Source organism: Trypanosoma grayi (assembly GCF_000691245.1).
Source record: "Trypanosoma grayi strain ANR4 Tgr_89_V1, whole genome shotgun sequence".
In the NCBI taxonomy this organism is placed as follows: domain Eukaryota; phylum Euglenozoa; class Kinetoplastea; order Trypanosomatida; family Trypanosomatidae; genus Trypanosoma; species Trypanosoma grayi.
The window spans coordinates 1-27,497 of NW_008825708.1; the positions used below are offsets into that span (position 1 = coordinate 1).

The window sequence follows — 27,497 nt, forward strand, 5'->3', positions numbered from 1 at the left end:
TATATATATATATATTAATATATACCATTCGTTGGAACGGTTGCTTCTCTTGTTGTTTGTGTGTTTAGTTTCTCCGAGGCGGAGTGAGTGTGTGTGTGTGTGTGTCATTTCCCCTTTTCTTGTCGTTCCCCTTGTTTCCTGTTGTATTTGATACGAGCCCGTGCGTTCAACAAGAGCGGGACTGAGGCATGCAGCACAAGAACAACCTCCGTCTTCAACCGCTGTCGAACGACACGGAGGGTGCGCCTGGATCTTCACTGCAGGCCATCAAGTTGCAGCAAAAGGCGCGAGAGGAGGATGAGCGGGTCCGTCTGAAGCGAGTGAAGGGGGCCCTTGTGCTTATTCTGCAGTTCCTACTTGATCAGGGTTACACAGGTGCTCTTCAGATGCTGCAGCAAGAGAGCCGTGTGGCGCTGCAGCAGTTCTGCCCGGCAGACAACATAGATCTTCTTGCGATCATCGCAGAGTACGAGCAATACTTTGAGTTCCGCTTCAACCGGCGACCGAAACTCTTCCGCGTCGTGGACGGCGGGCAGGACGTCACGACTGAAGTGCAGAGCGGTGAGTGCATGGCTGTGCGGCGGCGGCCTAACGGCTCCGCCGGCGCACGCCAGAGGCGGCTGCCGGGAAACGTCAATTTAAGCAAGGTAAACTACGCCAATGCCGCAAACTTAGGTGGAGACGCACCGCCCAACAACGTGCAGGAGACGCAGCGACCGCCCGGGGCATCGCCGGGACTCGCGCGTGGGTTAGCGCTAGCGCAGAAGCCGAGCACACCGCCCTCACCGCAGCGTCTGCGGCCCCCCAAGAAGAAGCCAGTGGGCACTGATGTTGGGGGAATGATGGGCGTAGCGGGACTCCGCCTCGATGTGGTAGACCCACGCAGCCCTGATGTTGTGCGTGACGGTGCTGCTGCTGCGGGGGCGGCTAATGATGAAGATGTCTTTTTCGGACGGGGACTGAAGCCACTGCCACGCTTTCCTTCGTTGGAGCTGCAGGATCTGGCTATGACGATACAACGCGATATTCTTGACGTTAACCCCAACGTGCGGTGGAGCTCCATCGCGGCGCTGGACCAGGCGAAGCAGCTGCTGAAGGAGGCAGTGGTGATGCCCGTCAAGTACCCGGAGCTCTTTGCTGGTATTGTGCGACCGTGGAAAGGTATTCTGCTCTTCGGCCCACCCGGTACCGGTAAGACGCTCCTCGCAAAGGCGGTGGCAACAGAGTGTCGCACAACGTTCTTCAACATTTCCGCCTCTAGTGTTGTTTCAAAGTGGCGCGGCGATAGTGAAAAACTTGTGCGGTTGCTTTTTGATCTAGCCGTGCATTACGCACCTAGTACCATTTTCATTGACGAGATTGACTCTCTCATGTCATCGCGCTCTGGTGATGGCATGCACGAGGGGTCACGCCGTATGAAAACGGAGCTGCTGATACAAATGGACGGCCTCTCCAAACGACAGGGTGGCGAGGTCGTTTTTGTTCTGGCTGCAAGCAACGTGCCGTGGGACCTCGACACGGCAATGCTGCGCCGACTGGAGAAGCGCATTCTCGTTGGTCTGCCTACGCACGAAGCGCGGGCGATTATGTTCCGTCAGACTCTCACTCCTGCTGCTGCACCAGACCTGGACTGGAACATCTGCGCTAATATAACGGATGGCATGTCTGGAGCCGATATTGACGTGGTCTGTCGTGAGGCGATGATGCGACCGATACGGCTCATGATAGAAAAACTTGAGCACGCTGGTCACCCGAGTGAATTGACCAAAGGGGCACTGAGACGACCGCTCGTGACGCTCAACGACGTGCGCGCGAGCGTGGCATGCACACAAAGTACTGTGCGACAAGCTGAATTGGACAAGTACGATCAATGGGTGCAGAAGTATGGGTCTGGTGTTTCCTCCTAATTGTATCTCCTATTGTTCGTGTTGGTGGGGTGGGGTGGGGTGGGGTGAGGTTAGTGTTACTGTGTGGTGGTCGCTCTGCCAGTCTCTGTCCGTTGTTGGTGGTGCATTTATCTATCCATCTATCTATCCATATATATATATATATATATGGATAGATGGATAGGTATATATGCACACAATAATAGACCTAATAATCGTCAAATATTTTACTCTTGTGGAAAGTGGAATGGAAAATGTCAGATTGCTGCAGCTGTATGCAAAGTGGCGCTCCCACAAGGAGGAAAAAGAAGGATATGAATGAGAGATGACTCTGTGTGGGGGGTGTATGGCACAGTGTACTGATGTTTCTTGTTTATTGGCTTTTCGTCGTTTTTTTTTTTTCTTTTTTGCAATGTGTGTGTGTGCGTCATACGCGTTGGATGTGTGAAGTGATGTTGTCGTGTTCCTTGCACATCGCTGTTTGTTGTCTCGTCAATCATGTATCGCCCACGCCTCATTGGTGGGCTGCTGATGCTGATGCATTCCTGCGAGCGCGCACACACATCTATTCTCTCTCTCTCTCATTCCCTCCCTTCGTTTCTGGAAAAATCCTCGCCGCATCCATACATATCTGTATGCATATAGGCGGGCAACCACAAGGAAACGGCAGCGAACAGAGAAAGCAGAAGGGGGAGGGGCATTCTTTTTTTTTTTTCTTCATTTTTCTGGCTTAGCACGTCCGCCTGGTTTCCCTTCCGGTCATTGCCTGTTTGTTTCCTTGGCGTACGTTCAAGGTGCTGCATCCTCGGCGGGGCGTAGGTGAGATAACACACAAAAGCAGTAGGCCGAAGCGGAGAGTAACTGGCACGCACGCACACGCACAGAGAGAGAGAGAGAGAGAGTGAGTCTGAGAGAGGGAGAGAAAAGAAGACCGGCTATCCAGAGAGCAAAAAGGGACTGCTGCGATGGGTAGCGTGCGGGAACGTGTGCCTGTTGCCATCCTAGACGCGGGCTCGCATCGGCTGCGTGCCGGCTACGCGGACGAGGAGGGGCCGCGCCTCGACATCCCTGCCCTCGTTGGTCAGCCGCGCAACCGCGGCGTCGCGATGGCGGCGGGAATGAACGAGTACGAGACGGGTGAGGAGGCTCTGGTGAAGCGCGGCATGCTAACGGTTGGCAGCCCCATCAAGGACGGTCTCGTTGTGAACTGGGAGAACATGGAGAAGCTGTGGGGGCACGTCATGTTCTCAGAGTTGCGCGTAACCCCGGAGAGTCACTGCTTCGTCGTGCCGCAGCCAGTGAACACGCCGGCCGCACAGAAGGAGAAGACGCTGGAGCTCATGATGGAAACGTTCCACGTGCACTCGCTGTTTCTAGGTACATCCCAGGTGCTCAGCCTGTATGGCTACGGCCTCACAACAGGGCTCGTGCTCGACAGTGGCAAGGATCGCACTGTGGCGGTGCCGGTGCATGAAGGCTACGCTCTCGGTCGGCACGTGACCCAGAGCGGGGTTGCAGGTGACACATTGACGGAGTATTTTGCATCACTGTTGCGGCAAGAGGGCTACAGCTTCGGCACGCCGGTCGAGATGCAGGTATTGAACAGCGCCAAGGAAGAGCTGTGCTACGTGAAGCCAGTTGACTTTATGTTGGGTGGCTATACACAGGGTTCCAGGCAGCTTGAGGGGTCCACGGGATACCAATACAACTTCTCCATCAGTGGTCACCGCACATCCACAGAGGAGGCAGGAGAAGAGATCTTCTTACTCCCTGACGGCAACGCCATTCCAGTAGCAGAGCACCGCCACTTAACCACCGAAATTCTCTTCAACTTTGGAATTCTTGGTGAGCAATACGTTCCCAAGTCACGCTACATGACGGAGCTGGGAGAAATATTTCAGCCGTCCTTCCCTATGGGCATTAGCTGGTTGCCGTTTTCGGCTATTAACAACTGCCAGCCGGCGATGCGTGCGCCACTCTTTGCAAACATTGTTCTTGCTGGTGGAAACGTGTCTTTCCCTGGCACTAGGGAACGAATTGAGGCGGAGGTGACGCAGTTGTATAGAGAAACGCACACCAGCGAGGCCGTGACGCCGATTCGTGTGTATGATGTAGGATGTCGTGTGTACAGTGCGTGGCTTGGCGGGTCGATGCTCGCACGCACCTCCATGTTCCCTCACTTGACAGTCTCGCGGCAGGAGTACGAAGAGCAGGGCCATCGTGTGGTGCACTGCAAGTGCCAGTAGATCAGCCTAGCTGATACACATGCAGGCATGCATACTCACACAAACAGAGAGACACACACACACGGTGTCACTCTCTTTCTCTCTGTTTATGCGGCATAGGGCGCGTCAGTGGAGGTGGTTGGTGGGAATGGCTGCTGTTTCTCCACACTCCCCCAACGAAATGTACCAAAAAGAAAATGCACATAAGAAATGATGCAAAGAGGAAAGGAAAGCAAAAAAAAGTCGAGGCAACAAGCGGTTGCGAAAACTCTGAAAACCCAGAGCAAACGAAGAAAAAAACGCGTGATGATGAACTGTGCGCTTATTATATTCGTTCCTGGTCCCCTCCTCCCTTTGTTTCCTCGTTTCTCGTGTGATTCCTGTTTCGTAGAGTTCCCCTACCCCGGTGCAAATCACCGCTCATGTCTGCGGATGCCACCACCGGCATACGCTCCGGACTGTTCGGCACGGAGGGATTAGCGCAAGGGCCGCCTTCTGGCTTCGAGAAGATAACGGAGGGAACTGCCGCCGTCCTGTTCCCGCCAGCCGCTTTCAAGGGCGCCTGCGTGAAGGAACAGCGGCAGCAGCAGCTGTATGACGCGGAGGAGGACGATGGTCAAGCCGTCTTCTACAATCCAGCGCAAGTGGTCAATCGGGACTTGAGTGTGTGCGCGCTGGCGTGTTTCGCGCGCCTTCGCCGTGACGAGCCGTGTCGAAAGGGCGGTACGCGTCAAGGCATCACAATTCTTGAGGCGCTGAGTGCCACGGGGTTGCGTGCCATACGCTATTACAAGGAAGTCCCTGGCATTCGCTACATTATCGCTAATGACCTTGACGTGGATGCCGTCGCGTGTATCCGTCGCAACTGCGAGTTCAACGCGGTGCCGTGCGTCAAGCCGACGATGGCGGAGAACTTCCCGTCGGCGCAAATTCGCGTGGATGAGGCCACGGGGGCCATTCTGAGTGGCGGCGCGGTGGTGCCGAACTTGGACGACGCGAATGATTTGATGTTCCGCCTCGCTACAAACCCTGCCGTGTATTCGGGACGGCGTATCTGCGTTGCGGCAAACAGCTGTAGCAACAACGAAAACAGCAACCCAGACATTGAACCGTTGCTGCAACAAGAGCTGATGGATGTTGTGGACCTTGACCCATACGGCTCCGCCTCCCCATTCCTGGACGCAGCGATGCGGTGTATTAAGGAGGGCGGGCTGATGCTCGTGACGAGCACTGACAGCGCCATTCTGTGCGGCAACTACCCCGACACGTGTCACGCCAAATATAACACGGTGCCAACGAAAAACGCCGCGTGTCACGAAATGGCTGTGCGGATTCTCCTCGCCTCTATGGAGCGTGTGGCGAACAAACACCGCAAATATATTGTGCCGCTGCTTTCCTTGCACATTGACTTCTACGTTCGGTGTTTTGTTCGCGTCTACACGCAGCCGGCGGAGGTGAAGCTGAGCCCCTGCAAGCTGGGGTATCTTCTTCAGTGCAGTAACTGTCCTGGGTACTGGGTCCGTCCCATGGCTGTTGCACGCATGCGTGGGAAGAAACGTGGAAGGGCAGAGGGTCCAATGCCCAATACCGCTACCACCACAACACCCACAACCGTCAGCAGCAACAGCAACAACAATAATAACAAGAATGATACGAACGAAATGGATGAAACGAAGGCAGCATGTAAAGCTGATGCTTTGGGGCGGGAGCGTTTCCCAGTGGCCCCCTCACGGCAGGATAACCCAAAGGTAACGTGCTGCAGCCTGCAGCAGATGCTATCGGCTGTAGACGCGCGGTGTTGCAGTGTTTGTGGGGCCTTCGTGACGCTGTCTGGGCCCATCTATGCGGCGCCGACACAAAATGTGCCGTTCCTCACACACCTGCTTCAGGAGATCGAGCAGCGTGGCGCAGCAAAGCAGATCACGGCAGAGGCACGTGTGACCGGCCTGGTACGCGTGGCGATGGAAGAACTCCCAGACACTCCGCTCTTCTTCCAGCTTCCCGACATCGCCTCCTTCGTGCGAGTGCGTTGCCCACCCACCCCATTCTTCGTTGGGGCGCTGGGGCGATTGGGATACCGCTGCAGCCAGGTACACTGTGCCCCGTCGGGCATCAAGACCGACTGCCCACCGGATGTTCTCACCAGTGTGATGCTACAATGGAAGCAGGAGCAGAAGANACAAGACGCAAAGGAGAGTGGCAGCAACGATGCAGAGAATGCGGCACCCGGGAAAAATGCTACTAATGATGATATTGCTACTACTGGGGAGGGCGGTGACGGTGAGAAATTAAAGAAGGAGAGGCGGGGAGGTGTTGCGCGTGCACCGTTGGTGTCCGCATTGGCGGAGGCGGACTTTACGTACGACAGAAAGTACGACTTCCGCGGTGCTGTGACGGGCGTGGCGAAGTTCATCCCAAATGCCCCCAACTGGGGACCCAAACGGCGGCACCAAGGCGCCTCACATGACGACGCACAACCGTAATTAGGGGAGTGGAAGACGTCATATGGGAAATAAAGGAGGAGGAGGAGGAGGAAGGCAGAGGGAGTTACATTTCCCTGTGAGATAAAAGCAGCGTGTAATTATGTGCGGCGTGAGACCCACTTCTCTGGGGAAAGAGGGGTGTTGCCTATTATAATCGCTGGGATGGTTGATTGCTGCTTTTCATGATGATGATGATGATGATGATCTTGGTTTTCTATTGCCTTGCACCTTCTCATACACCCGTGTGCTTTTGCTTCTCTGTTTTGCGTACCCTAAAAGGAAAGAGTGCCCAAAACCTCTTGAAGTGTGAGTCTCACAGGTGAGACAAGGCGCACTTCTCCCCCTCCCCTCACCTCCGCGCGATGTTCCGCCACTCTGCGGCGTGGCGCAACATCTTCGACGCGTGTTACGTACTCAACCTCGACCGCCGCACTGACCGCTGGGCGCATGTTCAGCGGCAGATCTCCCGCGCCAAGCTGGCCTCCTTCCTGCGTCCGCCGGCAAAGATTACGCGTGTCAGTGGTGTGGATGGAAGCACGCTCGACGTGGAAGCGTTGCACCAGGGCGGCCTCATAACGGACCTCGGGTACAGTAGATTTCTGCTCCCGAATGAGGAGAAGCTCTTCGGGATGGACCTGACACGTGGTGCGATTGGATGCGCGCTTGGGCACCGCAAGATTTGGGAGACCGTTGCTGCCGAGCGCCATGCGTGTGCGCTCGTGCTGGAGGACGATGTGGAGTTCCACCACAAGTTCAGCAAGCTACTGCCGCCGCTGTGGGCAAAGGTGCCGCCTGACTGGGACCTCGTGCATCTCGGCGGGCTCGACCTCCTCGCCAGCGGCAAGCCGCCACGTCCGTTCGTTGATGATGGCATTCGCCTCGCGTATCAGGGGCACCGCGAGCTTACCGCGTATGTGATTCACCACACGTCGGCGCAGCGCTGCCTCGAGCTGTCCGCACCAATGACATGGCAGGTGGACACGCATATCAGTAGCAACTTCAAGGATGACCTGGCGGCGCAGGATAAGTACATTGCAGACCCCAAGACGTATGTGTTCCAGCCGTCCCTGGTGATACAGATCACGTCGATGGGAACCGATGTGCAGAAGCGGCCTTCCGACAATCCGCAGCTTGAAGATGCTGCGCGGCGTATGCGTGAGTTTGTTGGTGGCGGAACCTCAGTGCGTTGATTTCCCACCGATGTTGCCTTTCTTAATGAAGATAAGGGTGGGTGATACGCTTCTGTTCTGTTTGCTGCTGCTTCTGTACGTTAGGATTTGGTGGTGATAAATGAGGTATGGAGGAGGAAAAGAATGAGGAGCAGATGGCACAACGCAGAGGTCGCACCATTAGTTGGGGCACAAGAAGGGTGGGTGGGAAGGCCCACCAAATCAGTCAGTTGTGTGTATTTTCTTTGGTCTTGTGGTGGGGTTGCCCTTCACAGGTTGTCATCACTCCGGAGGCTACACTCTTTCCTTTTGTTTATGAGAAAGTTGCCTGTTTTCCTTTGTTTTTTGTTTATTTTCTTTCCATTGTGAACCCGCATGTGCCGTTAATGGCTTTCAAGGGGAAATACGAGAAAGGTAACGGGTGTAACACAGACGCGGCGTTTACTATATCCCCCCCCTCCTATATTTGCATTGATCGATGAGCGAAAACCCTGTGGATTACGGGGCCGTGCTGTCGCCACATGGCAGACTCAGCACGCGCGACCGCGACCGCGACCGCGACAGCTCCGTCAACTCCTTTCGGGCGTCTATTGGCATCGTCTCGCTCAGCGTCACGCCGCCGAAGACCGCGCGGGCGCCTTGCAGCATTAGCTCCAGTCTCGTCCAGGCATCGCCAACGCCGAAGCAGAAGCAGACGGTGCAACACCGCATGCCAGAGATGCCCGGCGATCCGCTTCTCAACCGCGTGCAGTTCCACTACCCGATGAAGCCGCGTGGGCAGCCGTGCACGAAGGCCCTGCTGGCGGTGCGGCGGCCCACCGCGAGTGGCGGCGAGGAACAGCAGCTCGACGGCGTGGAGGCCTCCGTTGTGGCGGTGCAACGGGAAATGGTAGGCATGTTAACCAGACACCTTCCAGAGATCAGTGAGGGGCCGGCATTCTCCAAGATGCTCCCGTCTGAGTCGTCCATGGCGGTGAAGGGTCCGTTGTTGGATGACCGCATCACACCACAAACACTGCACGCGTTGTTGAACAAAGGCCGCACCATCGCATCCAAGATTGTCGCACAGGATAAAAGTAAGCGACGCCACGTGGAAGAGGAGAAACCGGTATCGAGTCACGTGGTAGACAGTCTGCGCACCCAAGTGGATCGGCTTGAGCCGCCCTACGTTGATCACATGCTGCAAGCAAAAGCCTACAAGAAGACGCAAAATGGGGACGGAACCTTGCAGCGCGAGGTACTCCCCATAACAGCATCTGGGGCAGGTCCAAAACATGAGCCATGGCAGGCAGAACAGGTGTATCACTCGCACCTCATCGCGCCACCGCCTTCGCGACTTTCTGTGTCTAGGTCACCCGTACAACACGCGGAAGAGCAGCTGCAGCGCCACTTGTCTGTGCTTTCCTCCTCAACGGCATCCTCCATGGGTGATGAAGCGACATCCCTCAAGTTTATGCTGACACGCTCCACCAGTGTTGGTGACGACGCTGCTATCATTGATCAAGTTGTCGCCTACGCAGCGTCGCGGCGGCGTCCTGAAATCGGCGACGGTGAAAGGGACGCAAAAACGGATAACAGTTCAGGCATCCCATCATTCCACCCTTCGTACAACCCTGTATTCTCGGTGCTCGACGCTGTGCTTTCGGTGAGTAAGGAGTTTGAAAAGGTGCAGCAGACTTGGCCAGGCAGCGGTGCCGCTCAGATTAGCGCCTCACGCCATGCTATCATTGATCGTCTCGTGTCGCTAGGGTCGTCACGCATTCCGCGCGATCTGTGGGTGACGATTCACAGTCCCACCTTCCCTGGATCTAGGCAGCACCACCAGCAGGAAGAACTGGCAGGCCGCATTCCAGCCAAGACCTCCCTCTTGTTTCCAGCAGTGAAAGCGACGGGCCGGGCGCAGGTGTACCTACTCGCTGACACACTTGACCGTATGCTGCAGGAAATACCTGACGCGCTCGCTGTGTTGGCTGACAAGGAAATTGCACAGCGCCTGCTGCCCAAGGCACCTGAGAAGAATACCTCATCGTACATGAGCAACGCGGATGTAGAGCGGCTCATTGACCCATTAGCCATGAAGAGCTCTGACAACGCACACCTACAGTACGTGGAGACGGCAAAGCAGGTGATGGAGATCGTGGACGCAGGCCTTGTCGAGATTGTGCGGCAGGTGTCTGGCCTATGTGCCGAGAGGGGTGCGCTTCTCGATGCTCTTCGCCTTGTCGTTGGTGATGTTCTCTCAAGCTCTCTGTGGCTTGTTGGATACTGCAAGGATCAGGCCCGCCACGAGGCGGAGACACGTCGTGACCTCATCGCCGCCTCTCGCCGCGACGTGGAGGAGGCCATCATGCTACGGGAGGAGCTGCGTAAGGGGAGACAAGAGGTAGCGGCGCTGCAGCAGGCCAACGGCGAGCTGGAAGGGAAAGCCTCAAAGTACGACACCCTCATGGAGAGGTTGCAGCTGAAGGACAAAAATTTCTCTAAGCACCCGCCGGACCAGCACCTGCGACTGCTGATGGAGCTCGAGGAGAGCTACACACAGCTGACGACAAAAGGGCTGGAGGAGTTGTACGAGTGCGGGAACCTGGAGTCCAAGGGAGATGAAAAAGTCTTTGACGCACCCACGACGCACATGAACAACCTCAAGCAGGAGGAGCAGCAAGTATCCAAGGATGAGTTGTACGTTGAGTCCTACCGTCTCCTCAATTCACTGACGGATGCGTTGCGGGCGGTGGACGGCGCCTGCCAGCCGCTGTACGAACGCCTCGCGCTGCCGAACCCGTTTTCCACATCGCAGGTGGCCTCGTCGAAGTGGACGGAGATCGCCCATGCGGTTGGCTCCTTTGAGGTGGAGAAGAAGCACCGACGACAGGTGTTTGAGGTGTTTGCGCGGTGGAACAACATGCTGAACAACCCTACTCCCGCTCCTTTGGCCGCACCGTCAGGCGCAGGCGATGATACTGGTGAGTCGGAGTACCGACTCTCTTCCAAGGCACGGCCTGAGGCACATGACTCCTCGGCTCCGTCCACCAAGGACAAGGACACCAATGATAGTATCAGGAAGAAGCGCGCAAAGTTCATCACGCGGAGTGATCTGACGGCGATGGGCGTCAAGGACTGCACACCAGACGAAATCAACGCGCTCTACGCGTATGGCTTTGACATGGCGGCATACCTGCGGCCTGAGTGGACCCCGCCCGGTGAATACGAGATGAGCCTCAAGGTGATTCGCGACATGGTGCACGACGTCACGGAGTCGCTGCGGCACATCACACTGCGCATGGAAGCGCTGTCGAACAGTAGCTTGTTGAAGGAGGCAACGAAGCCGCCGCCGAAGGCGCCCGCGCGCCCCGATGACCCGTGTGAGATCTGCGGTCGGCGCGACAACGTGGCGATGGAGAAGAAGAACAAGGGTGAGATTATGCAGCGCGTGGCGAATGAGATACAGCGGCGCTACGAGGAAATAATGATGAAGTGCCAAAGGGCAGAGGCGGACCGCGAGGCCTACCGCAAGGACCTCCAGCGGTTCCAGATGCGGGAAAAGAAGCAGATGCAGGAGTGGGTGCAGCGGGAGGATGAGCTGAAGCGCGCCAACGCCGCCCTCGCGGAGGACAACCGGCAGATGGCGCAAAACTTGTACATGGTGACGCACGCGCCATCACCGCCCCGCGGCGGATCGCCGCATTCACACTCACCGAAAACTGCATCGGTGAACACAAACGAGACGAGTGACGACGACGACGACGATGAGTACGACAGTGGTGAATGATATGCGGTGCAATGCCTCAGCACATGGGGGTAGTGAATATGTAAAATTTTTTTTTGTTTTACTTGCGACAACGGATTGTGGTAAGCGTTGAGTGAAGGACGAAAATAGCGTGCGCGTCCTCTCTGACTGTTCTTCCGTGATTGAACGCCCTTTTCTGTTGTCGTGTTTCTCTCCTTTGAATTATGTTCTATGCCTCGAGGCGGTTTTCGTCACGCCGCCCACACACACAGAGACACAGAGGCGCAGTCTCCGTGAAGTCGCACCTGGAATGGAACGTCATGTATAGCGCAGTGCGAGGTGTGCAAGGCACCCTGTGTGGATGCGCCTTTTGCTTTTNCCCCCCCCCCTGCCTTGTGCGTGGAGCAGGGAAGGGGAGGGGGGGAAGGGGAGGTGAGGTGCGTTCTTCGTTGTTGTTATCGCGTCTTTCTCTGCTCTTCTTTCGTCTGTCTTCTTCTTGCTGCTGCTGCTGTTTGGGTTCCGTGCTTGCCCTCCCACGCGCCCGCAACTGCGTTTTCCCCCTCCCGCATGGAGTGAGAGAGAAGGAAAACGAAAAGAGCCGTGTGTGGGGAACGCCGAGGCACCACCACCACCGACAGCGAGGGTAGTGACATTTGCAGTAACGACTTGGAGAGAGAGAGAGAGAGAAGTAGCCACCAAGGAAACGACTTGGTAGTGTGGTCAGCGAGTGAGTAAAGACGGCAATGTTCGAAGGGTTTTATATGGGAGGCAACACCCCGCAGGTGGAGCGGATCGAGCAGCTGGTAAATAACGTGAACGTGAAGTTCTCTGCCCTGCAGCGGCAGATTGCGCACTCCCCGCGCAACCTCAGCTTTAACTTACCGGATTCCGGGGCTGAATCCCTGCCGTCTGGAGCACGCTCCCCCGTCCCCTGCGGCCGCGAGGGAAGCATGTCTGCGCCGGGGTTGACTAACTCGCCGCTGCCGCCGCCGTCAGGGTACAGGCCTCACTGGCCAACGTACTGGGGCGAGCGCGAGCTGTACGTTGCGGCATCCGAGTTGTGCCAGCACCTTAATGGCGGCATCGACTACCGTTCTGTTTGCGTGCAGTACCAGCAAACTATGGAGTTGCTGCTGACACTGCTGCGGGAGGACATTGAGATGGCGCGCGCGGTGGACGTGGTTCCGGCCGGCACCCTAGAGAAAGCGTACACTGTCTTCTCGGGTCTCTTCAAGGAGGCGAAGGTGCTCCTCGCGGCGGGCGACAACAACGCGTGGTCGAAGGCGCAGTCTTCACTGGAGCAAGAGTACGCGCTGCCCGCTACGCTGCCAGCTTCAAACGGGGTTCACTGCGAAAGTGTTTGTCAATCTCACGTTGACAATGCCAGCAATAACAACAACAGTAATGCTCCGAGGGGCAGCGAGCGGTGTCCGTCATCGGTGTCAAACAGCGGCATCGGACACGGCAATAGGCATGGCGCTCGTGTGAAGATTACCATAGAAAATGCTGAAGACAAGGGGGAGGTGTACGCGCCACTACGTCTCAATAACTGCCCGGGTAGGTCTGTTAACGAGGACTCTTACGATGTGCCTTCACCGCAACGAGAGGAGGCGGTGACGTTGATGGTGCCTCTCTGCACCCCGGTGAAATCTGACGCCGACGGCGGGTTCACAAAGAGCATCACCTCCAATAGCAAATCGCGCCAGCAGAGCTTGGAGGATGTCTACAACGAGATGTACCTCTACGAAGGGATGGACATGCTGGCGGCGACGATGCGGCTGGTGTTCCTGAAGGAGTTTGATCGGGGCGAAAAGGCGTCTGGGGAGGAGGCGTTTCCTTTGTTCAGGCAGGAGGTTGAAAGGCAGCTCCTCTCAACTCTTGAGAGCTACGAGGCGTTCCAGGCACACACCAGGGAACAAAGCGCACTCCGCTGTGAGTACGTGGTAAACTGCCTGCAGAACCATACCCGACCTAATGAGCGTCTCATGGACTTCCTGGGTGATGTTTCCTCGGACTCTGACGCAACACAATTGTCTCTCATGGCCACACAACTTGATAATAGTGGTATCAAGCCGTTCGCACCGCTGTTGCCGCGGCTCCGCCGCCTCCGCTTCCTTGACATCAGTTACAACAAGGTTGACGACGATGGTGTGCGTGAGCTCTGCGCCGCCCTTGCTAACCACCCCTCGCTGGAGGTGCTTGATATTTCCGGTAATGTTCTCAGCGACACGAGCGGCAACGCGCTGCGGCACCTCGCAGCGAGTGCGCGGCAGCTCAAGGCGATTGGGCAGCAGGGCATTGCATTTAGCCCGCTCGTGCGCGAGGCGCTGGGACGGCAGCTGGAGGAGAACCGGGGTGCCTGCGAAACACCGTGGTCGCCGTCACATATATTCCACGGTGTTGCCGACCTCCATCGTGGCGAGAATGTGAGGCGATCGGCGGGGCTTCGGCTGCCAGCACTTACGACGACGGGTGGCCGACGCGCCCTGTCGGCAACCCCCTCTGCTGTGAGTGACGTCTCGTTGCGCAACACGTACACATCAGTAGTGCCTCGCAGCGTGGGTATGTTGCAGCGCGTGCGATTGCCTTACCTGACGGCGATGCGTCGTAGTGCGTCGAACTCGCGGCGCAGTAGCGGTAACAGCGGCACCCTTCGCTGAGCCATAAGTGTGGAGGGAGGGTGGCTTGTGTGGTTGCAGAGTGTATTCTGGGCCTTTCTTGCCCAGGAGTCTGATAGGGAAAAGCTGCAGTGCAGCAATGTAATTGCAATGGAAATGAGAGGAAGCTAAGCAAGACGGGAACAAAAAGGTGCTTGTGAATAGGGTTAAGATTCCACCCGAGGAAGAGTGCAGATGCGATTGGGAAGCAGAATGATTGGAGGCGTATGTGAAAAGAATGGGGCGAATGCAGCATTGCACGAGTGGTAAAAGTCGCTTTATTTACTTCCCCGTGTATATGCAGATGCAGGGCTCTCATGCGCAAAGATATATNTGCGGCTATGGGGCTGATGTTCCTTTGTGCTGCACAATCATCGCCGCATTGTATGATTTGCGGGCATGTGCCCATATTTCGGCTACTTGGCAAGCTGTTATGAACTGCAGACGTGAAGCTGGATGGAAGTTAGCAACAAGAAAGAGGCCTACAATTTTTTCATTTTGAATGGCACTTGACATGAGGGGGGAAGCGATGTTTGTCTGTACCTGGGAGTAGATGCCCCCCTGCTTCTGTATGCATGCATGCATGTATGTATTTATATGCGTATCTTTATATATATATATATATATATATATATATATATCTTCCACGCNTATGCGTATCTTTATATATATATATATATATATATATATATATAACTTCAACGCCTTTCGGTGCAACACCTCGTAGACTTGAAGCACTGCAAGTTCTGTAGCCGTCATTTTAGAAAGCCGTGTTGTTTTTGTGTCTGTGTGAGTGTATTTCTCTTTGGGTGGAGCATTCTGCAGGACATGTGCAAACTGAGGGGAGGGACGAATGTATACGTTTTAGGAACAGAATCTCGCCCTCGCCGCTCTGTATCCGGTGAGGGGCAGAGTTTTTCTTCCTTCGCAAACGCGGAAAACGAAGGTGCAAGATGCAGGCGTTGTGAAGGATAAGAGAAGGGTGCGTGAGAGATATGGCCTCTCCTCGTGTGGGTGATTTGCTCTACTATTGTTGCCTCTGTATCTGTCTATTGAGTGATACCTCATCACTTATTCCTGTCAGGTCGTTTTTCACGCCCTCCCCCCCCCTCTACACTTCGGAGGGAGGAGGGCGTCGCGAAGGCGTCTCCACCAAAGGAAAGTGTTTACGAAGCAAAATTTGGATCGTGACTTGCTGGGTGTCCGCACACTCTCGTCATTGTGCTATTCGTATAGCACGGCCGGTGTTATAATTGCTATTGTTTTTGTTCTTTGTTTTCTCTTTTATTTTTTTTTGTTTATTTGCTTCTGGGGTGGGTGGTGGGGAGGGGCAAAGGGCCAGCTCTTCTTTGCGCTCTATTTGTACATATTCCGAAGCGAGGATTTTTGTCACACATGCCGAAAGCTGCTGCTGCTGCTGATGCAGCTGCCTCCTCATCATCGACGGTGAAGCGGCGCTATGCGGCCAAAGTGGAGAAAGGCGAAAACGCGTGGCGCCGCGAGTGGTCAGGCTTTATGTCCGGTGTGAGTCTCAAGGAGCTGCGGAAGGGCGGCGGCGTCGTTCTCCCAAAGGCCGCAGACTTGGAGGCGGCGGTGGAGACGGCCGAGGGCGATGGCGGGGGCTGCAACTATGCGTACCTGTTTGCGTCCCCTACGGAGAAGAAAGCGGAGCGTCTCGCCAAGCAGAGAGCGGAGGATGAGAAGCGGAAGCAGCGCGCCCTTCAAACACAGCAGGCGAAGGACCCACTGGCGCACTTGAGCAAACATGAGCGGGCGCTGTGGGAGGCGCAGCATCGCGGTCTGAAGGTAGACGGCATGACGCGGAAGGAGGTGAGACAGTTCCTACACCTCACCGTCTCGAAGGAGCAGGAGGAGGCGGAGCGGCACCAGGAAGAATTCCGCCCGCACGAGCTCATGGACGCGAAGCTGCAGTGGTACCAGCAGGGCCCTCACCCGATCGACATCATCGCTGAGAAGCTCGTCACACGTAAGGCGGCAAAGAAAGGAAAGCAGCTGGGGCTGCGGTATAACTACCTGATGCCACACCCTTCGTGGCTCGCAAGACGGGAGCAGCGGCGTCGTGAGCGTGTTTTGGTTGGCCTGGGCCGCCGTTACGTATTCGATGATGATGGACGCATGCGGGACGTTTTCGGCGCGCCGGCGGGCATTGCGCCTCCGGCTGAACACATGACTCATAGCAGCAGTGACAGCAGCAAGGTCACGGAGGCGGTAGGGGATAAAGAAGACGCAGAAGGAGGTGTACAGATAGGAGCAGCGCAGCGAGAAGAGAATTTTGGCATACCGTCCATCACGGCGGCACCGATAATAGGCTCCGACGTTCTTCTAGACCCGCGACAGGCATGCACGTCTTTTGTGCGCGCTGTAGTTCGGGACCGCAAGGTGGCCGCTGCCATTAAAACGGCGAACATCACCACTTCGTACATCAGCAGCTCACTTGTGATGGGACCGAGCATTGGTGTAGAGGAAGAAGGCGCTGCTCCTTCTGCTGCTGCATTGCCGAAGCGAGGACGAGAAGCCCATGTTCAGCGAGCGAAGACCGCACAGAGGCGACCACGGACAGCGTCATTCGAACCGTAGTTGTATGGGATGAGCCGGGCGAATTCTGCTACCTCAATACTCGTGTGTGTCTCTCTCTTTGTGTGCGTGTGTGTGTGTCTCCGAGAGAGCGAGAGAGGGGGGGGGGAAGAAAAGTGGGGTAAAGAGTCGAGTAACAGGAGCATGCTGTGAATCCTGCACGCTATGTGTTACGCCTCACATTGAGGGCTTTTTTTTTTCTTTCGTCTGTGCTCCCTGATTTTAACCGATTTGTGTGCTGTCATTGTCATTTGTTGGTGCTTGCTGCTGCTGCCGCTGTAGCTTTGGTTTGCAAGAGCAGGGGCTCAAAGGCGGGAGCAACAACAGAAAAGAAGAAGTATGTCCCCGACCGATCCCCGGGAGTGGGCGAAGAAGGTGCGCTCTAAGACGCCCGTCCTGCTGGAAGTGGGAAAACCGGCGCCCAAGGCAGTATTAAGCTTTGGTGGGTGTGGCTTTCTCGTAACGTACGCGCTCGGTGTCGCGCTGTACCTGCAGCAGGAAAAGGCGGAGTTCTTGTCGCAGTCGTACCTGTTGGGGGCGGGAGCAGGTGTCATCCCAGCCGTGGCGCTCGCCTGTGGGCCGCGTGCTGTCAACATTGAGAAGGTGCGTGACGCCATCGTCGATAACCGCTTTCTCGTGACGGATGAAGAGAAGCGTCTGGAGGCTTTCACAAAGTACATCAATCAGCTGCTCCCGCGCAACGCGGTGGAGCTTGTCAGGGGCCGCCTTGCCCTCACCATTGGCTTCTCCAACAGGGACTCGGGCTACATGGCGCAGACGAAGGAGCACGTGCACTTTGGGCATCACATTGCGGAGTGGGAAGACGTGAACGATCTGGCACAGTGTATCATGGCCGCCACAGCGCCAAACACTGAGAAGCCAATGGTATTTCGTGACGCTGACAACGTGATGCGTGGTACGATGATGTCGCTTAGCAGTGAGCTCGACCAGTACTGCCGCCATATATACATTCATGGTTACGCGGGGTACCGCTACAACAAGCACCAGACGCGGCACAATATTTTCTTTGGTCGTCACGGCTTTCTGCCCAACACTCATTTCCCCTACTGGCGGCAAGTCTGGCTGGCGTTCGCTCCGAACATTGGTGGGTCGGCAAGGAAGGACGAGCTGCTAGAGGCATACGACGCGGGGTACAACGATGCGCGTCGCTACGAGCGCTGGGAGGAGGACCCCTATCATTTTGCCAAGGCCGACCGCTCGCCAAATGATGACTTAAACTTTCGGCAACTTCGCGCCAATTTGTTTGGTGGCAAGAAGGCCGCTGAACGCTTCGAGCTGTGAGAGAGGTGGGGTGGTGGGGGCGGAAGGCTGGTGTGGACTTGGCGTTTTCTATCTATGTCTCTGTGTAGTAGCGTTACTTAGTTGCGCTCAGCTTGTCCCTGTGGGAAGGGATATTTGTATGGGTGGGGGTGAAGATGTGTGTTTAGCTGTGTATGTGCTCCCTCATAATGTGTGCATTGCTTTGTTTACCCTTGGTTGAGGCGGTAGTGAAGGTGCGAAGAGGCGGGTGTCCTACACGAGAGAGTAGTCATACATTCCTTTACACAGACAGGCATAGAGAAGGACAAGAAATGTTCAAGCATAGAGACAACATCGCCCATTCACCCTTCACCACCGACCCACAGGGGAGTGGAATGACGATGAAGGCGGTGCGATTTGGTCAGGAACAACAACAACAGCAGCAGCACCAGATGGCCGGAAACAAAAATGGCGCACCAGAAGCTGCGGGGAAAAAACGGCCCCGTGACATCCGCGGAATCGAGCGATTCAGACAAGTGATCTACGGAGAAAAGGGCCTGCCCCGTTTCCACGCGATGGTCGCACGCAACCCGACGCTCATGTACCCGCCCGATGGAATAGACGCTGAACGAGCGAGAATACAGAAGAAGCGTGAGGAGGATGTGCTGGTCACATTACAGGAGAAGCAGCAACAACAACAGCAGCAGTCCCAAGAGAGCCACCCACATCCCGGGGAAGTGGATACGGCCTTGTGGGCGATGTTTGAAGAGCGTCGGGCCGCCGAAGAAGAAGGAGAAAAAAACACCGCTGCTCGAACCGAAGGTGCGGTGGCTGGTGCCAAATCCTCGCCCCAGAACGCCANCGCCGAAGAAGAAGGAGAAAAAAACACCGCTGCTCGAACCGAAGGTGCGGTGGCTGGTGCCAAATCCTCGCCCCAGAACGCCACTTCGGGTGATGCCACCTCGCCCCCTTTTGAAGGTGTTGTTGCTGCAGCCCACGGAGACATGAGTGCTGAGCACCTGGCAAACTACCACCACCGACAGCTGGACGCCCTGATGGGGCTCTACTATGAATTCAACCATCTCACATTCATGAAGCTACCTATGAGTGACACTCTGCAGTTGCTCCAACGGTGTGGCAAGGAGGCGGTGGCGCATTGTTTGGAGTTTGAGATGCAGTTGCGTATGCGTCGCGAGACGCGTCTGAAGGAGTTGGGCGCTGTGGCGGAGAACGAGATGCAGTTAAAGCAGCGCGAACTGGAGGCGCAGACAAAACTGCTGGAGATGCAGATGCAGGTGGCAGAAGAGGTGCAGGTCACTCTGGATGATTTGGATGAGGAAGGTGCACTGTAGTTTGTTGTCGCTTTTTGTTGTTGTTGTTGCTACTGTTTCTGAAGTGTTAACGGTTGACTATTCCCTTCACTCAGTTATTCCGTGCGGTGTACGAGTCTTCTCTCGCGCCTTTTCTTGCTGTCGCACTCCCCCTACTCTGTTTGTTATATATATATATATATAAAGCAGCGGCGGCAGAGGACGTGCTAGATAGGACCTCACAGCATGAGCGGTGGCTTTCCACCCTATGAGGCGCCTGATCTCTTTGACGCCGATGGTGTGGCACTCGTAGTCGAAGAAGAACATCAGCAGGAGTGGTTCGGTAGCTCCTCTATGGCCAACAACAACAACGCAGAAGAAATGGAAGTTGAAGGAGAGGCTGGTGGCTATGATGGCCAAGACAATAGTAATGGAGGCGGTGTTGATTTTGATTTGGGCTTGTTGTGCCAATCATACGTGCAGTTGCAACGTGCAGCAGAAGCATACCTCCGAACAGGCCATGCTGCTTTGACGCGGCTGCAGCAGAAGCGCCAGAGAGAAGAGCAGTATGAACGCTCACTGCGTTGTCGAGCGGAGTTTATTGCATCCACCGCATTATCGCCGAACATCAAGCTGAACATCGGTGGTATGCGCTTTCACGTGCAACGTGACACTCTCTTGCAGTTTTCCAAGTACTCCATGACGCTTTTTGACTTTCTCGATGGTGAGAAGTTTATAGTGCAGAAAGATGAATTTGGTTACGTCTTTGTGGATCGTGACCCGTGGCTGTTCCGTGAGCTTCTCTTCCTGCTGCGTGAGCGGCGGGAGCGGATAGCGATGGTTGGACAAGGTCCGCCGCTGTTGCAGGGCGGTGTGGAGTATGAACGGCTCGCGCGGCTGCCGCTGGCTGAGCAAAAGCGGGTCATGGAGGAGGCGCGGTACTATGGACTCAATGAGTTAGTCGCGGAGCTGCAAGTGAAGCGGCACCAGTGGCAAAAGTGTGTGTTCATGCCAGCATCTGCTGTTGGTTGTGCAACTAGTGGTGATGTTATTAGTCATAGTAGTCTAGATGGAGACGTCCTATTGCACCGTGGTGAGGAGGGTTGGCTGCGGCCACCAGAGGCCTGCTGCTTCGCCGCGTGTGTGCGTCTACATGATAGTGTGTACCTCTTTGGGGGGTGTGGAGAGCAGGAGGTGATTATTGATTCCTTATACCGACTCCAGCTCGATCGCAACAGTTCGGAGGAGTGTAGTGAGACACAGCAAGAACATGAAGAAGGACAGGCCAACAGTGGCTTGGGTGCCGCGAGTATTCAGTGTGTTCGATTCGATAAGATGGAACCGTTTGTCGATGATGTGGGGCAAACAACACCAGCTGTACCTGGTGCGCGTTCAGGGCACGCAATGGTGACTTTTCAAGGAAGGTATCTTCTGCTGTTCTACGGTAATAATCTTTCCTCTCACCTGAAGGATGTATGGGTGTACCACGCCGCGCGTAATGTCTGGTCGCCTGTGAAGCTACGTGGATCCCCTGTGGAGCCACGCTCTGGTCACACAGTAACGGTTGTACGCGATCGCCTGTACCTCATTGGCGGCAAAACCCTCTTTGGATCGATGAGGCGTCTCCTTGCGGAGGTCTTCGAAGGGCGCTTTGACGCGGGGCGGCAGGAGCTCACATGGCGCCTCGTATCATGGCAGCAGCAGCAACAACAGCCGTCATCGTACATGAGCCGATTCGCGGTGGCTGAGAGTGATGATGAGGAAGGGGAGGGACCCTGCAGCCTCCCACCAACGGCGTATCATAGCTCTGTGGAGTACGGTGGGCGTTACGTGATCCTGTTTGGGGGACTCCGTGAGCCTCCCAACAGACACCGCGACGGTAGGGAGGGACAGCGGAACAGTATGACACCCGGTGCTGCTGCTGCTGATATTTCTGCTACGCCAACGGAAGGTGGGGTGCCGCTTTGTGTGTACAAATTCGATACGCTTGAATGTACGTGGTGTCGCCTGTGCACTTCGTTAGACTCGTCAAGCCTCGCGTGGTCAGACATTCCGAAATCTGGCCATATCGCTGTAAGATGTCATAGTGATATGTATGTGATGGGTTCATATGCATTGCAGCAACAGCAAGAGCTGAGTCTGCTCCAATTGTCACTACAGTCGCTTGTCTGGCGACGGATACAAACAACAGTGGCGCCAACGCAAAGTCCCCCATGCGGGAGGGCGGCGCCTTGTGGTGTGTTGTTGCCATCGTCAGCCTACAGTCTGCGTCCTGTGATTCTGTTGTACGGTGGATATAACGTGGAGTTGAGACAATACTTTAATGATGCCTACATCGTCACTTTGTGAGAGGCGAAATAGCTCCAGGCGTTACACTGCTGATGGTGTGTGTAATGTGCATGGTTGGAGGGGGAAGATATTCTATTGCGTCTGTTATATGTGGTGTTGCTGCTTGGCTTGTTCTGTAGATGAAATGCGATGTTGGGAGTGAGGGGAAAAAAGAAAATGGGTGTTGTGTATTCTGGTAGATGTCGATTTCTGGTCAGCTATTGCTTTGGGCGGTTTGTCAGTTACTTTCACGTCGGTCTGCTTCGTAATCCCCTAAGTTGTTATAGAATGGCGTCTAACGGTAGCATTTTTCTCTATATAACTGGAGGGTGGACCTTGTGGGTTCCAGGGCACACACCAGCGCCAGGGGAAAACGGGCCTGTGCACATCCTGAACTTCGTCTCCCCACGCGAGCTCTCTCGTTCTTTTTACCTGTTTGATATGCCCATTCAGCTGGTAAACGACTCCAGAGCAGCAGCGATGATTCCTGGGGGAAAGACACCTGAGGAAGTAGTTGCTGCTGTGGAGGAACTGCGTCGGGTATGCGCGAATGATCAAAGCATTCTTATTGGGCGATGCTATGATCCCAACAAGCCGCCACCACGGCATCAACAGCCGCAATACTCGAATGCTTCAGGGGTGGGAGGAGATGCTTTCGCCATGTCCCAGACCTCATCCCAAAATGTTGCAGGCGCAAACCCGAATCAGGCCCTTTTTCTGCAGCTTCTCCAGCAACAGCAGTGTGGGGCAATGTCATCGCAAGTCTCTCCGCTCCGTCAGCCGCCTCCAATGGCGTTCAATCATGGCGCCATGATGGGTGGTGTAACTGCGGGTGCTTTTGTGGGAAATATGATGAACGGCGCTGGAATGATGTCTGCTGCCCCCCAACTTGGGTTCGGTAGTGGCAATTACTTCAATCCTATGATGCCGATAGGGCGCGGTGCGGGACTAATGCCGGCGCCCAACGCATACGGTGCTGCACCATCGAGGAGAGCGGCACCGCCGATGATGGGGGGTCGAGGTGGCGGCAGGGGGTTTCCGTCCCACAGTCCATTTCAAGCGCCAGCGCGGGACCAGCCGGAGCCTCTGCCGGACCTTCCACCCATCCCACCGGAAATTCTCGAGATATATATGAACCCGCAGCAGAAACTTATGTGCTCAACTATGCCGGGAGCACGCATCACGGCTTGGTTGCGCGAGCACGAGATTCCCACCGAGACGAAAAACCCAAGGTATGTGTTCTGTAAGGGCGGTATTGTGTTAATGCTCAAGACAGTAGGGGAGGAAGTGGCGAACAGCAAGCCGGTGGAGCTTTTTGATCAGCAACTCTGTGCACATTTCCTAATTCACAATTACTGCTCGCGCAGTAATTGTCTCCACCGGCACCACACTGAGGTACAGCTGCGGCAGCTCATCGCCGCGAAGCACGTGGAACTGAGGTCCATGACAAAGAAGGAACGTCACCGTCTCAGCGAGGAGGTGCTGGCGAAGGAAAGGGAAGGCCGCGCGCGTGCAGACGAAGAGCGTGACCAGCGTAAGGAGCGCATGGAAGGCAAGAGGCGGCGTGAGGGCGGTGTAGGGAGTGGTGATGCTGTTCATTCTGCTCCTGTTGCAGCTGCTGGTATTAGTGGTGGTGTGCTGTCATCCACTGGTTTCTCGCGGCCGCCGCTCTCACACGTCGATGTTGGTAGCTCAGATGAAGAAAAGGACTCTGACAAAAAGTCAAAAGAATCACGCGATGAACAGCTCACTAACGAGGAGAGGGGTGGGAGTCACGAGGAGAAACAGTCAAAACAACAGCAACGGCAGGTGGTGCAGAAGTCGGTGGCGTCACGGCGAGGTGGGCCGATCCCGTCCCGTCGTGTGGTGAACCCAGCTGACATCGGTGTCACCGACAGCGACAGCGACAGTGACAGTGACAGTGACGGCGAGAACTCGTCCACGTCGTCATCATCTGCAAGTCCATCCGAACCTGCGGTATCAGATACCGCCAAGAAAGCCACCGATGCGAAGATCGGCACTCCCAAGGACACGGATGGGGAGGTAAAAGTGAAGGAATGCGTGGAGCCCACGGCAGAAGCGGAGAAAGAAGCGTTGATGGAGCCCACGGCAGAAGCGGAGAAAGAAGCGTTGATGGAGCCCACGGCAGAAGCGGAGAAAGAAGCGTTGATGGAGCCCACGGCAGAAGCGGAGAAAGAAGCGTTGATGGAGCCCACAGCAGAAGCAGAAGAAGGTGCATCCATGGGGCAGGAGACGTCTCATCAGCTGGAGCTGATAGAGAAGAACACAGGCGAGGGCGGGGGCACAGAAGCAAAGCTTCCGCCGCAGGATGAGGGGGAGAATAAGCAGCAAACAACAATGACGGCAGAGGCGAGCGAAAAGCCTGGCGAAGAGCAAGCACAGGGGGCGATCGCCCCGGAGGATCCAGTGGATGACGACGATAGTAAGAAAAAGAGAAAAACGAAGAAAAAGGGTCCTGTCGCAAAGCGGCCGCATTCTGGTGGGGCGAAAACTTCTTCTGCCAAGGCCAAGCAATCAAAGAAGTGAGAGTAAAGGTACAAGGACGCCACACTAAGAGCAGCTGTGCCCACTCTGGTTTTGTGTGTTGCTGTTGTGGTGGTGGTGGTGGTGTGACGCAATGTTTGCCCCGGCCAGCCGTGCAGCAGGTGTGATGTTCCTGCGTGGGGAGGGGAGGGACAGTGGGCCGGGTGCCACCACATCACACACACACACAGAAGCCGTGAGAGTGAAATAAGGGCGTTCATACAACCACACACACACACACACACACACATACATACACACACAAAGAGAGACAGGGAAAGAGATATCATATATAATGAACGAAAGCGAAAGAGAGAGAATTGCACACAGTAACGAGAGCTTGGGACGATGATTAAAACGAAGAGTGCGTGAGTAAAATAGCGGAGACATGCACAAATGCATACACTGACGCTGAAGGAGCGTCGAATAGAAATACACAGGGGATTTTTTTTCTTTAAAAAGCCAAGAAAATAAAAGGCTCACACATACTTTTCTTTCTCTTCTTATCGTGGAGATGACTCTGTACGTTGCTCTCTTCTTTTTCCTACCCGCGCGGGAATTGCCTGTTGATCGAATGAGCAGGAAGAGGCGTGCAAATGACCGGAGAGGGAGAACAAAGGCCCCCTGTGTGCCACACGACCGTATATGGTGCTACACACGCGCATCGACGGACTGCCTCTACAGCGTGTGAAGGTCAAAGTGTGTGCACTGTCACACTTCTACGGAGACACGGATATTGTTTGCTTGAGCACGCAACGCTCCAATAGCTGCACAGTTTTTTTTTGTTTACGGCTTGGTCGTTCATTCCACACACAATCACACACCACCATCACCAACAACAACAACAACAACAACACACCGCAACAAACACGAATACACAAGCAGAGGGAGTGGGTCCCCAACACTCTGTGTCTAGTTGATTAAGTCAAGTGTGTAGTAGTAGGAAGTCCTCATTGCCTTCTTGGTTCGTCGACTGGCACAGTAAATGGCTGCGCGGCCATTTGGGTAGTTTATCCATAGTCTTTTAAAGTATTTCTTGAATGTTCGTTCCCCACCACAATTCTCCCTTCTGCTTCTGTGTTGCATCTCTTCCCTGGCGGAGACTTTTTTTGGGAATTGTTTTCTATACAGCGCCTGGATGCGGCACCGCCGAATATCCAGACGCCATTTTCCTTACAGCGTGCGGTCCGACGTGTGTCACCCACCAGTAGGGGAACTAGGTGGGTGGGTGTGCATGGCTGCTGTCTCCGCCGCAGCACTCGCCGTCTCTGTTGTTGGGGCAACGTGGTACTCACGTATTTAAAAGCGTGTGCATATATGTCTCTGTATATGCGTATGTGTCTTGTAGCGTTTTGCTCGGTTGGTTTGTACCTCCCTCTGCTCTCTCTCTCTCTCACACACACCCCTCCTTTCCCTACACGCACGTATCTGACGCGTTCACGTGGCATGGAAACGTAGTTACTGGTAGTCATAGTTCTGCCGCATCGCCTGAAGTAGTGCACACGGAACACATGTACCGCCGCGTCACTAGCATTGCGGTGACCGCCGCGGCGGTAGCCACGCAGGCGCGTCGTATTTCAGAATACAAGTTTGGTCAAGCGCCACTGTCGATGGTGTGGAATGGCTCCACACGCATGACGCCAGCAGGAGAAACAGCAGCAAGGGCTGCGACAAGGTCTGACTGTAAAGTGAAGGTGTCGCAGCTGCACAACGGTGCACGTGTGATTACGCAGCATCTTGACGGAGCGGTGGTGTCTGTTGGTGCTTACATCCTCGCGGGACCAGTGTACGATCCTATTGGCTGCCCAGGTGTGCACCACATGCTGCATCTCGCGCTGACGACGAGTAACTACAACAACTCTCTCTTCCAGCTTGACCGCAGCATCCGCAGTACAGGCGCCGCATTTTCGCACTTTGAAAAGGACAAGCACTACATTGGTCTTCGCCTTGACGCCCGCGTTGACATGTGGAAGAGCCAAAGAGACGGCAAGAAGGGCAATCGCGATCACTTCAATCTAAACCTCGTGCAGGATACCATCTTCACGGCGCTCGCCGCCCCGCGGTTTCACGAGGCTGACATTGAACGCTTCCGTGACACCATCGACAACAATTTAAAGGAACTGCGGTGGCAGCACCCTGCGCAGTACGCAATTCAGCGGCTGGAGACAGTGGCTTTCTACAAGGAGCCGCTCGGAAACCCGCGGCACGTGCCGGAGAACAACAACGGTCACATCACCAGTAAGGTGCTCCTGGATCAGTACGCCAAGTACGTGACACCTGAACGTATTGTCATTGCTGGTGTGAACGTTGACCATGGTGAGCTCATCGCGGAGTATGAAAACACACCTTTCCCGCATTCCAGCAGTGCCCCACACCACGCCGCTTTCGCAGCGCAGAGCAGCTCACCTGTCTTTGACGTGAGCAGTGAGCGGCTGCAGTACACGGGTGGTGAGCGTCATGACCACGAAAACCGCCCCAAGGAGATGGGTACGAAGCCCGATATGGACAATGAAACAATTGTTGCCGTTGGTTACCTTTCGTTTGGTCGCGCAAAGGTGTCTATCAAGCAGTACGCCGCCAGTCTGGTGTACCAGCAGCTTTACAACATCGCCATTCAGGACGGCGTGCGCTACGAGAGGAGCGGGTCAAGCGAAGGAGTGCGCTCCTTCTACCTACCGTACCAGAGCGCCGGCCTCATTGGCTTCACGGCACGGGCAGAACCTGGGGACATTGTGAAGATGACAACAACAGCAATGCGGAACATGCAGTCTCTCAAGATTGACGACACAGCAGCAGTGGAGACGGCGAAGCATCGTGCTGCAGTGGAGGCGAACAGCCAGAACTGGGATACGATTCGCGACCTCTGCGACTACATGGGCACTAGCCTCTCGCTCTCGGCGAAGGGGCCGAACGCTACGCAGTACACAAGTCCCGAGGAGGTGCTCGACGCCATCCGCGCCGTGACGCCGGAAGATCTTAAGCAGGTGAAGGAGTGCGCCATGGGTTCAAAGCCATCCCTGTATGGGCATGGCGAGATATTAACATTCCCGTCTCTACGGCAGTTGGGCTTCTGAGTTGCGGGTTGACACGTATTGCGGTGTAGGATTGAATAGGAAGGAATAGTAGATGAATGACAGGGGAGGGAATGGTCTTGGGGGTGTGGATGATACGTATGGTCGGGCTGATACAAGCCTCAGGTGTCACACACGCAAGCGGAGAGCAGGGCTACAGGCTCGCCAAAGTGGATGCACGCAATACAAGAGAGCAATGAGAGTAGGTGATTGACGTGGTGGGTTTTTTTTTTGGGGGGGGG

General features: G+C 55.3%; 12 protein-coding genes across 12 annotated transcripts; all 12 read left to right on the plus strand.

The window, feature by feature from the left end:
• Positions 1 to 188: 188 nt before the first annotated feature.
• On the plus strand, positions 189 to 1,907 carry DQ04_00891000 (putative katanin; the record flags this gene model as incomplete). The annotated part of the gene is made up of 1 exon (XM_009309863.1): positions 189 to 1,907. One exon carries the CDS (start codon positions 189 to 191, stop codon positions 1,905 to 1,907), a length of 1,719 nt encoding a protein of 572 aa, XP_009308138.1.
• Positions 1,908 to 2,851: 944 nt separating this feature from the next.
• Positions 2,852 to 4,132, plus strand: DQ04_00891010 (actin-like protein; the record flags this gene model as incomplete). Its single annotated transcript, XM_009309864.1, has 1 exon — positions 2,852 to 4,132. One exon carries the CDS (start codon positions 2,852 to 2,854, stop codon positions 4,130 to 4,132), a length of 1,281 nt encoding a protein of 426 aa, XP_009308139.1.
• A 401-nt stretch (positions 4,133 to 4,533) lies between these two features.
• Positions 4,534 to 6,594, plus strand: DQ04_00891020 (N(2), N(2)-dimethylguanosine tRNA methyltransferase; the record flags this gene model as incomplete). Its single annotated transcript, XM_009309865.1, has 1 exon — positions 4,534 to 6,594. The coding sequence occupies one exon, from the start codon at positions 4,534 to 4,536 to the stop codon at positions 6,592 to 6,594; it is 2,061 nt and encodes a 686-aa protein (XP_009308140.1).
• Positions 6,595 to 6,956: 362 nt separating this feature from the next.
• On the plus strand, positions 6,957 to 7,784 carry DQ04_00891030 (putative glycosyl transferase-like protein; the record flags this gene model as incomplete). Its single annotated transcript, XM_009309866.1, has 1 exon — positions 6,957 to 7,784. One exon carries the CDS (start codon positions 6,957 to 6,959, stop codon positions 7,782 to 7,784), a length of 828 nt encoding a protein of 275 aa, XP_009308141.1.
• A 457-nt stretch (positions 7,785 to 8,241) lies between these two features.
• Positions 8,242 to 11,532, plus strand: DQ04_00891040 (hypothetical protein; the record flags this gene model as incomplete). The annotated part of the gene is made up of 1 exon (XM_009309867.1): positions 8,242 to 11,532. The coding sequence occupies one exon, from the start codon at positions 8,242 to 8,244 to the stop codon at positions 11,530 to 11,532; it is 3,291 nt and encodes a 1,096-aa protein (XP_009308142.1).
• A 701-nt stretch (positions 11,533 to 12,233) lies between these two features.
• DQ04_00891050 (hypothetical protein) lies at positions 12,234 to 14,150 on the plus strand (the record flags this gene model as incomplete). Its single annotated transcript, XM_009309868.1, has 1 exon — positions 12,234 to 14,150. One exon carries the CDS (start codon positions 12,234 to 12,236, stop codon positions 14,148 to 14,150), a length of 1,917 nt encoding a protein of 638 aa, XP_009308143.1.
• Positions 14,151 to 15,542: 1,392 nt separating this feature from the next.
• DQ04_00891060 (hypothetical protein) lies at positions 15,543 to 16,745 on the plus strand (the record flags this gene model as incomplete). Its single annotated transcript, XM_009309869.1, has 1 exon — positions 15,543 to 16,745. One exon carries the CDS (start codon positions 15,543 to 15,545, stop codon positions 16,743 to 16,745), a length of 1,203 nt encoding a protein of 400 aa, XP_009308144.1.
• A 336-nt stretch (positions 16,746 to 17,081) lies between these two features.
• DQ04_00891070 (hypothetical protein) lies at positions 17,082 to 18,044 on the plus strand (the record flags this gene model as incomplete). The annotated part of the gene is made up of 1 exon (XM_009309870.1): positions 17,082 to 18,044. The coding sequence occupies one exon, from the start codon at positions 17,082 to 17,084 to the stop codon at positions 18,042 to 18,044; it is 963 nt and encodes a 320-aa protein (XP_009308145.1).
• A 290-nt stretch (positions 18,045 to 18,334) lies between these two features.
• DQ04_00891080 (hypothetical protein) lies at positions 18,335 to 19,354 on the plus strand (the record flags this gene model as incomplete). Its single annotated transcript, XM_009309871.1, has 1 exon — positions 18,335 to 19,354. The coding sequence occupies one exon, from the start codon at positions 18,335 to 18,337 to the stop codon at positions 19,352 to 19,354; it is 1,020 nt and encodes a 339-aa protein (XP_009308146.1).
• A 204-nt stretch (positions 19,355 to 19,558) lies between these two features.
• Positions 19,559 to 21,661, plus strand: DQ04_00891090 (hypothetical protein; the record flags this gene model as incomplete). The annotated part of the gene is made up of 1 exon (XM_009309872.1): positions 19,559 to 21,661. The coding sequence occupies one exon, from the start codon at positions 19,559 to 19,561 to the stop codon at positions 21,659 to 21,661; it is 2,103 nt and encodes a 700-aa protein (XP_009308147.1).
• A 267-nt stretch (positions 21,662 to 21,928) lies between these two features.
• DQ04_00891100 (hypothetical protein) lies at positions 21,929 to 24,187 on the plus strand (the record flags this gene model as incomplete). The annotated part of the gene is made up of 1 exon (XM_009309873.1): positions 21,929 to 24,187. The coding sequence occupies one exon, from the start codon at positions 21,929 to 21,931 to the stop codon at positions 24,185 to 24,187; it is 2,259 nt and encodes a 752-aa protein (XP_009308148.1).
• Positions 24,188 to 25,695: 1,508 nt separating this feature from the next.
• DQ04_00891110 (mitochondrial processing peptidase alpha subunit) lies at positions 25,696 to 27,258 on the plus strand (the record flags this gene model as incomplete). The annotated part of the gene is made up of 1 exon (XM_009309874.1): positions 25,696 to 27,258. One exon carries the CDS (start codon positions 25,696 to 25,698, stop codon positions 27,256 to 27,258), a length of 1,563 nt encoding a protein of 520 aa, XP_009308149.1.
• Between the last annotated feature and the right edge of the window lie 239 nt (positions 27,259 to 27,497).